Source organism: Pimephales promelas, chromosome 2, assembly GCF_988280905.1.
Source record: "Pimephales promelas chromosome 2, fPimPro1.hap1.1, whole genome shotgun sequence".
Classification (NCBI taxonomy): Eukaryota; Metazoa; Chordata; class Actinopteri; order Cypriniformes; family Leuciscidae; genus Pimephales; species Pimephales promelas.
This window is the reverse complement of record NC_142770.1, coordinates 6,734,223-6,744,402: the sequence shown is the minus strand read 5'-3', so window position 1 is coordinate 6,744,402 and position 10,180 is coordinate 6,734,223. Positions and strand designations below refer to the sequence as shown.

The 10,180-nt window shown below is 36.2% G+C and overlaps 2 protein-coding genes across 2 annotated transcripts in view; one reads left to right on the top strand and one right to left on the bottom strand.

Annotated features, from left to right (window-relative positions):
* Positions 1-10,180, bottom strand: part of cenpp (centromere protein P) — a 56,739-nt gene that overhangs the window by 40,327 nt on the left and 6,232 nt on the right. The window contains exon 6 of the mRNA XM_039691066.2: positions 8,889-8,985. Within this exon, the coding sequence (XP_039547000.2) occupies positions 8,889-8,985 (97 nt within the window). The remainder of the gene's footprint in view (positions 1-8,888; positions 8,986-10,180) is intronic.
* ogna (osteoglycin, paralog a) lies at positions 1,487-7,080 on the top strand. The gene is made up of 6 exons (XM_039691068.2): positions 1,487-1,757; positions 4,745-4,805; positions 5,027-5,191; positions 6,075-6,277; positions 6,542-6,634; positions 6,765-7,080. Exons 1-6 carry the CDS (start codon positions 1,623-1,625, stop codon positions 6,933-6,935), a joined length of 828 nt encoding a protein of 275 aa, XP_039547002.1. The 5' UTR covers positions 1,487-1,622; the 3' UTR covers positions 6,936-7,080.

The following is a 10,180-nucleotide window of genomic DNA, read 5'->3' as shown; positions in this document are numbered from 1 at the left end:
ACAAAAATCTTACATATTGTCCCTTTAATCAGAACGTTTTCAACAGGGGCAGAGCGGGGGGTGACTAATTGGGCTTAAGCCCCGAATGTTTTGTCAAAAGCCCCGAATCTTTTAGGTTTTTTAAAATAACTTCAACTTTCTTTCATTTTCTCTCAGTCTTTCTGGCTGGAGCGGCAAAAAAATTAAACAAAATCTTTATTACCGTGCATGGATGCGGACGGTAACACATTAAAAGTGTCCATGTAAACATAGCTATAGAAGCATGTGAAAAAAATAATCTGCAAATACTGAAGCATCAAACTTTGCGAAACACAAAATATGCCAATATTTTTAGCCCCACCAGTAATCCCATTTTTGGGAGCTATACTTTAAAGTCTCACCAGATGGTGGCATTTATTGATAGATAATACATATTAAAAAACGATAACTGATTTAAGTGTAATATCCCAAAAATGATTATAAATCAAAATCACTGGTCAAATAAATTATTGGTCAATTTCTACTAATTATACAGAGCTTCCATAACCAACCCACTGACCAATCAATAATGAAAATATGTAGTTTTGCACATTCTTACACTCCAGTTTAAATGTTTTGAATCCTCCTAATCAAGTCATGTGGTGAAAGAAACCACCCTGACGGAGAGGATCAGTACTGTAAAAACATTTCTAAGTATTTGGCCCCTTTCCCAGTACAGTAAACTTTTACAGGTTGGCATAATTGCTAACACACCTGTAATGTTATTCCATCTCAATCTCTTTCCCTCAATTTCCATATATGTTTATTTCGGAGGGCCGAGGCGCCTTTCGTCTTGTCTTAAGGTGTAAAACCGTCACATGTTTCCTATTAAACATGTTTTTCTTCACCTTGATCTTCAAGTGTCTGTTTTACAGAGGAGCTCTGTTTCTCTAATCTATTTTATGTTTTTAATTAAATGCATTAAGGCAAATTACACAAAACAAACTGAATATGTTTAATCACAGTTGAGATGCAGTCTTGTTGTAAATTCCTACAAATCTAATTAAGCTACTCCTTTTCTGACAAATTGAATGTAAAATGATATCGAAACTAGAACAGTCTTGGGATCCCACATCAAGCAAAATAAAGCTATAGAAAAAGAACAACTATAAGAATCTGACACATTTTTGTGTTGCCATTGTCCTCCAATTTTCTTGCTTCTCTGAGAAACGTAAAGATTAATTAGGTACAGAGCTACTGTAAGAAGAGCCAAAAAACCCTCAATATTCCTAGAGATCAGCAGCATACATAAAATTCTGAGCTACAAATCCCCAAAAAACTAACATTCCTTTTAATTGCCTTCTGCTCTCTTTTCCAAAGTGTTTTTTTTCCCCAGCAGACCTCAAACATGGCCAAACCCTGCAGGCGACACAGTGGTCTGATCAGCACAGATGGGAATGCGAAGGGTTAAGGTCTGTTCCATAAACTCCCACTTAAGGATCTCCTCTGGCAGCCCGTGGTGGGGCTTAAAATCCTGATTTGACAGATCACATTTTACTCACAGGCACCAAGAAAATAGCCAAACACTGCCTGCACTGCGCTTCTGCTCTTTAACGTGGCAGAACACATCCCAGTCTTCAGATACAACGGGGACAAGGCTGAGAATGCTTATTTCAGCAGTCATATTGGCATCATGGGTGCTCTCAGCATCTGGTGCACACTACCACAATCACAGGCATCACAGACTGGAGGATGTAGCACTTACTGAGGGAATCGATATAAGAGCACAGAGGAATAAGGTAAACTGTGTGTTTTTGTATTTTAGGATTACTCGTTATCTTCTGCATAGGCTGACAGAACAGAATATTCAGAGATGGGTTTTACTGCTTGTCTAATTTATGTATGCATTGCATTGGTTCAGTTTAAATGAGTTTGCTTGTTCCCACACACATTAAATATAATGCGATATATTAAATATAAACTAATAAATGTTTTAAGCTTCCCAATTTATTTACACAACTGATTAATAGATCATTGTATATATATACACACACATTCTTGAGCTATATATAAAAATGAGGACATAACATAATAAATAACATGATATTAATATATAATCATTTAAACACTAATATATTTATAAAACTAATCACTAATTAAGATTATTAATTAACATACAGCACTGTAACAGATTTTCAAAAATTAATTATTGCTTTAATTAATGTTCTACTATGTAACTAACAATTTAAAATGACACTTTTATTCACCTTTCCAGCTAAGCTAAGTCTAGGGATGTCCCGATACCACTTTTTCACTTTCGATACCGAAGCTTTGGCTTTTGCCGATACCGATATTAATCCGATATTTTTATTTTATTTTTAAACTAATAAAAAATATAGCAATTTTCTCAATTAGCCCCTTAAAATATACCTCCAGTATATAGTTCACAACAGATGATTATGAAAGATTGCCACCCTTTATTCAAACACAACAATATATATATAGTCACTTCTAAAATGTTTTTTTTTTTTATACCACACATTTACATGGGTTCATCTGTTAAATTTCCACCATTAAGTCAGATTACTTCCGTACACCGAGTCAGTTTTGTTCAAATAGATAATTAAAGTGATTAGCTGAGTTCGCTCCGAATCAGAGATGGTCTCAACAGCTGCCCGGCACTGTGTGGAAGCTTTCTGATTAGTCAGCAATCTGTTCTGGAGGAGTTCCTTCAGGCTCAAATTCTCCCACCCACAGCTTCACGCTAACTCATCGGGTCAGAACCTGTCAGGGTGATTTAACAGGCGCCTAAGGGCAAACAGGTCCAGACAGACACTCGTATCCAAGAGCATCGTCCAAAAACCCAAAGGAGACAACAGTTTTCCATGAACAGAACGCAAAAGGAGAGGTTTACCCAAAATTAAGTTGGCATCATTTACTTAGCGTCATGTAGAGCTGCACAGTTAATCGTTAAAAGATCGCAATCTCGGTTCAAACACCCACGCGATCTTATTCCTGAATGACAACAATTAGGCTATGTCTATTAAACCTTTGACAAGCACAATCACAGCAGAACATTCAAATCTGAATTTCCGTTTCCGGTGACCAGGAGAAAGCAGTCGTCATGTTTAGTTGAAACATAAAACAGTCTTTTCAACCACAAAGTATCATTATTTCTTTGTTACAATAATTCAAATGATCACAGAATACTGGGATAAAAGTTTATAGTTCGTATATAAACTGAGCGATCAAAATAGAGTAACTCACTTTTTAAGGTATGCTTCAAACAAAGATTGTATAAACTACACAGTCACATCAGTAAGTGGTGAAAAGTGCCCTTTAAAAACATTATTTTGTCGAGATCCGTTCAAAACCATTGATTTATCCAGTAATGAACCAAGTGAAGTCAAGAGTAAGTCATTGAATCATTCATCAAACCAATTTTTTTAAAGAATTAATTTAAAATAAATATTTTTATATTAACAAATTGCATGTTAATTTGTTTAGTTGCCTTTTCATAATGGTGGGAGAATTGTGATCCCTATTATATATCTGAATTTATCCAGAGTTATGCAGCTCTACCCTGTGTGACTTTTTTTTAGACTATGACAAAAGATTGATTTTCATGCATTTATAAAAAAAACAGTGTTTAAAGTTTCCACGATTAAAAAAATGATGCAAATGTGCCTTACAAGGGCTGTGAAAGTATTCCATCCATGACATGCTATATCCCAAGTTTTCTGAAGCTATACAAGAGCTTTCTGTGATGGAAAGAACCAAAATCAAGCTAGCTGTCGTTGGCCCGTATTTGGCAAGTATCCACGAGTACTCACTGACTCAATAATGTGGTGGCAATGGTTCACTGGAGTAGAGTCAGACCGATATATCAGCCGGCCGATATTATCGGCCGATATTAGACATTTTCCATAATATCGGTATCGGCAGTTATAAATGGCCGATAAATTAATATTTAAAAAATAAAATAAAAATGGACGAAACACGCTTCAATCATCTCTCCTAGGCCTGTTATATTGAAAGTGTATGTTTTACAATTTGCAGTATGACGTTATCTATTGCTAAATTATGGCTCATTATAGACTAGCTAACCACAAAGCAGGCTAATGCCACTATCATCATTGGAAGACCGCTAACGTTAACATCAATGAGCTTGGAAACCACAATGAACTTTTTCTGCCTAAATAAAGTAATGATTACCGTATTTATAGCTAGCATATCTCTAGTTACAGTCCCTGCATTGTAAAATGTAAGTTATACTTGCGAGGAGTGAACATTTAGACATAGTGAAAAAGTATCAAACGTATCTTGTGCAAAAAAGCTAGCTTTTCTTTTACACGTGAGTGAAATCCAACAATATTTAATAAAAAAAAAATATCGGCCGATATATCGGATTTTAAAACCCAAAAATATTTGTATCGGTATCGGCCTTCAAAATCCTTTAACGGTCGGGCTCTACACTATTGTCAGTAAATAAGCCATCAAAAGGGCTTCAGAAGACTTGGAATAAAGGTTTTTCGGAGCATGAAGTATAGTTACCCTTCATTGTAACTGAATGAACAGGACTTTCTCCTTTTGTGTTCTACAGAAGAAAGAAATACAGGTTTGAAATGATATGACAACAAAACTAATTTTTGAGCAAACTCAAGCGCAGATTGCCGGGAAGCTCCTAAAAACATGTATTATCTAAAGACATTTATTATTGCTGTTTAACCTGAATGTAAAATCTGTCAAACAACCAAATGTACCAACCAATAAAGCCATTTTACAGAGAGCGACAGGCGACACCCCAGATGACTCCAGTCCAATGGTGCCTGTGGGAGACCCTTCAGGTAATGAACGACTGAATCCTGGTCAACTGTCTAAAAAGGAATGAGTAATGGGCTCTTTTTAAAAGGCCACATGTTGCTCACAAGAGCCCTTAATGTAGGTTTATTTGTTCATGAGCTGTGTCTGTGTGAGTGAGAAGTGGTAAAGGAAAGAAGCAATGTGTGTTTGCCCATCCAGTTTCATTAACTTGCCTGTTTTGAATAAAAACTTGTACATGTTCCAGACCTTCCAACTTGTCTACTGTGTGTGTGTCTAACTGGATCTGTCTACTGTGAGGAGGTCGACCCAGATATGACATCAGTGCCTGCTCTGCCCAAGGAGACAAACTACCTCTACGCTCGGTACAACAAGATAAAAAAGATAACGGCTAAAGATTTCGGAGATATCGGTGAGTTCTTCCTGACCTGACTTGCTCTGGCATTCTCCTTAAAACCCTTTTACAAATGGGAGAACAAATACAATTCTTCTGGACAGGATAAGGGATTACCCTCAGGGAGAGCAGGAGACAAACAGCTGCTTTTCAGAAATTTCATCCAAAAGTTTTCCAAATGTCAAGGGACAGGATATATGAACCGCATATGGGATCGCAAGAGATTGCAAACTCTTCCGTTGCATAAAGACATCGATCACATTTCTGAACCACAATGTTCTGCAAAGAATGTGTATTGACAAAAACTTGGACATGTGGTAAACTTCTCTGTTTGCAGCAGTGCATCATGGGTATAAAAAAAAAGTTAGCTAAAGGGAGCAGTCAGTGTTTAAAGTGCTTTTGGATCAAAGGCTTATATTAGCCAATAAACCAAAATCACCAGAAAACCACATTTGCTAAACAAACAGAGTTGTGCAATCGTCTATTTCCAAAGTTTTGAAGATAATGTATTACATTTATAGGATAAGCATAGTGGGTGCTAATTAAACCCTCATTAATAGGGTGACTTTCGACAGGACAACAAATAAATAAAGTTAAAAAAAAAACAACAGAAATTGCAGTTAGTACGCAAAGAGTAACCGCATGGACGCACGACCTCACGTTATGTCAATAACGCTTGCACACTGCCTCCGAAACTTTCGTCCATCGTAAAAAAAAATCGAATTGGGTTCGATTTTCTGTGCTTTTCGCAATTTGAATAGAGTATGAATGTTGTTTTTCAGATCCACCGAATCACGAATACGAAAAAACGCATTCGAAAATTTCGAACTCAGTGTGCAATGCCCTTAACACCCGTTATTAATTTAATGCTCTTCTTTCCATTTCCATTCATCTACTGTAGTGACTCTAAAGAGAATCGACTTCACTGGAAACATAATTTCTGAGATTGAAGATGGAGCGTTTGCTAAGCTCACCATGCTAGAAGAACTCTCGCTAGGCGAAAACCAACTGGTTAAGCTACCAATGCTACCAACAAAATTAATCTCATTTAACGCTAATCACAACAAGCTGAGAACCAAAGGAGTCAAGGCTAATGCTTTCAAGGTAAAGTGCCATTACATAAGCCTATTTCAATTACATGTTCCAAACTACCTAGTAAACTACCTGTTTGAAAACTACCAACATACAACCTTTTGTGTTTGTGTTTGCCACTTTTCTAAATATTCTGAAATGTCTTCTATAAAGGGATAGACCAATTTCTAGAAAAAATACCCAACCAAATTACTTGGAGCAAAACTAACATGTCTGTTAGTTTTACCATTTTGCACTCAACTTCTGAACAAAACATTTGATCTTCTTTGCTTCCAGAAATTAAACAAATTAACACATCTGTATCTTGCTCACAACGAACTGGAGGCCGTTCCTCTCATTCCAGAGACTCTTCGCACACTTCACCTTCAGGTAATAAAGTCGAACATGTTTTGCATGCACACAAATCATAAAATTGTGAAAAAAAATTACAAAACGTAAATATTCAAAAAACCCACAATGTCCACAAGAACTGTTGCCTTTTCTGTTGCTTTCTTTACAGAACAATAACATTTCATCTGTGACCGTGGACACCTTCTGCAAAGGCAACGACACTTACTACATCCGCCCCAACATGAACGAGATCCGTATGGATGGAAATCCTGTCATCCTCAGCCAGTACCCCAACAGTTTCATATGCCTGCAGTCTCTGCCAATTGGGCGATACCAATGAAAACAGAATCAAAGGTACAACGCTGCGAGAAGTCCTTGGTTTGCCAATGATGGTGACTAAAACCGAGAAGGAAAAGTCATTCAATCTCCTGGTGCCTGTACACAATTGAGTGTACAAAAGGTTAATACCATGGGAACCTGTACTATATATCTAATTATGTAACAGCTGCCCAAACACTTTGATTTCCTCTTGATATTGAACCTGAAACTCAAGTCTTTGAAAGAATAACTTTATATCCCTTGTAAATAACCACTGGAGGCTACTGCTTCGTAAAAAGTGAGATCATGAAAAGCGGCAGTCAAGCTTCTAGTATTCCTCAGAGCTCTGTGGATTTCTGACACTTTCTAGTACTGTTAAAAAGTCTTACTTTGGGCTGAAATTAAGTTAACTAGGGGGCGAGGAACCCATACCAAGTTCCAAGACGCTGGTCTTTCTCAACTGACCTTTTCATTAATTGTTTGAATATTATTTATATGCTAAATTTGTAATTACTACCTATGTGTGAATTAAACATGAATAGACTGTACAGTAAAACATTGTATGAAATCAACATATGTTCACTTTAGTTGTTCAAATACACCTTTTTTTCTAAAAACTTGTGACTAGTTTGCTTTAATCTTTTATAACAGCTATGCCAGGCTGCAGTTAAAGCAAAAAAAAAAAAAACAGTCTGCGAACTTCAAACCAATCAAACCCAAAGATTGTGCACACAGAAAGTTCTGGAAAAAGTGGGGTAATAATGTTCCATTTTACTTGCCAAATTGGCAGCCATTATAGCACAATGGTCCCAGCAAATAATGGAATGTTTTTCATGCTGCCTCAGAGGCTTCATTCCCAAACTTTCAGTTTCACTGCCATCGAGTCTTGGAATTTGTTCCCAATCTGCAATCTTAGCAATCTTTATCATTCTAAAGAAAGTCTTATGACATATGCCTGTACACATTATAGACAGCAGAGTAAGTCCAACTACATAAAAAAAGCAATAAAAGTGGAGAACTTTGTTATTCCAGGTAGAGTCTTTGATATATATTCCTAAGAGGAGGTAATTGTATTGTATAGACCATTTTGCAAGATGTAAACAACACTGGTCCAAAAACACTTCCTGTTTCAGTTTGTAACGGTTTTCTTTATTTCACATGTAAAGAAAACATCTTAAAGATGTTTGATTAACTTTTTTGATTAAGTTTTATATGTTCTGTTGGTTGTATTTTATCCCAGCTTTTATGTAGTGTTAAAAAATTGAAACAGGAAGTGCTTCTGGACCAGTGTTGTTTACATCTTGCAAAATGGTCTATAGATATTGATGCAAATAATCATTTTCTTTCTATAACTTAATATATTATTATTATTTATACCCAGGGTTTCTATACATTTTCACTTGTGAAATGTTCAGCATTATATTTGGTATATAACGTTAATATTACATAATTACTATTTTTGTTTTCATTGGTTTTCTCGAAGTGATAACATGCGCTTACATTAATAAAAAGAAACCTAAAACACTTTATAACAGTTTTGCGTAATGAAAATGTGTGCCTTGAATTCATTCGTGTTTGACAATCAATGAAGGATTGCTAAACTTTTGCTGTGAAAACACTCTGGTTGTATGATACATTTATTTTTAGAAATTTCTCTTTTATATTTTAGAAAAAAAGAATAGGGGCTATAGTCTGGTAACACTTTTTCTATACCGTTTCCTTTTGAAAATATATATCCAGACCTTGAAATTATACTTAAATCAAATTATCTCCATAACACGAAAAGTCTGAATACTATGCCGCAATCAATCAGAAAATTGACTCCACACATTCCTTTTGATAAGTTTGTGTAGGTGTCACTGGAGTTTGGAATTACTTTCATGATCAAACATTGCTGTAATTTCTCAGTACTCAAGTATTGGTGCCTATCCCTAGTTGATTGAGCAACTTACTCACTGCTTCTTTTGCTGGTTACCTTAAAGTGCTGAAACGTTTGACGCCTTTCCTCACATCTCTCAGAGAACGTCCTCAAGGTCCTGAAGAACAGGAGAATATCTTTTGTGTCCTCCACTCTGCAAACAAGACAATATTGTAACATTAATACCCAAGAACGCCCAACATTGCAATGCTCACTTTGGTAAATTATACATTTTAATTAAAGATTTAGACTATTTGATGAAAAACTTGACAGGAAAAAGACCTCCTCGATGTAAAGTTCAGCATACAATATAGAAGGATAAACTGTCTATTTGTGTTTAATCCCCTTCACAGGATGACGTTACAAGACATTTTGAGATTTTCCATAGATTTACCAGGGGCCCAAAAACCGTGGCACAAGACACAACTTTCCATGACTCGAGTCTTGTCTGTGAAAAGCTGATGTTGTAATGAGTGATGGAAAAATGGTAAGTCTCTCAAAACTAAATGGATCCACTCCAAGAGTAAAAGACAGCAGCTTAATGGCAAGAGTTAGAGAAAAATCTCCCTGAGCATATCTAAAAACCAGACAATTAATACGCCTTACACTTTTTGGATCTGGGTTAGCTAAAAGATTATAAACATTAATCAGACAACTGGCTTGATTGACATCTAACACTGGTCAAAAGAAACCACAGACAAATCACCCTCGCCAGCAGATCTCATTTTGTACCGTGGCCAATTTCCATCATATGCGATTTCAGATTTGTTGATTGGGGACCTTGACTCTGAAAAAGTCATTTCAAGCTTTCCTAGAATGCTAACCTTTTAAGTTCGACAGACTAAACATACTGAATGCCAGAATCACTCTACAGACCAATTAATGGCAAATCAATGTTTGGCTCTTTTGGATAATTTGTCCCTTTAGTTTTTCTCATTTTCCTGCCAAGGCCCTTTGCCATGAAATCTTGTACTAAGTACAAGAATACGTAATACATTAGTTGTAGAGGATCCAAATTAGCACATTTATTATGTTTATCAGTGAGGTCTTCATTTTAAACTTCACACTTAATGCAGTTGTCAAAAATCAAAACATGAACAATGCAATGAACAATAGCAACACAGCTATAGAGGATACACAAAAAATAAGGTTTAAACGCTCTAAAACAGGTCTCCCCACAAACATGCCCGAATCCACTTATCTACCTGACCACAAGAGTGCTCAAAAAATTCTTCTTTAGTTTACATGGGCCATAATGGTTATAAAATGCGTCTTCCTGAGACGCACAGACAGCTCAGACTTATGCGAGAATCATTATCTCCAGTATTTTTCCAACTCCTTCATGCCAG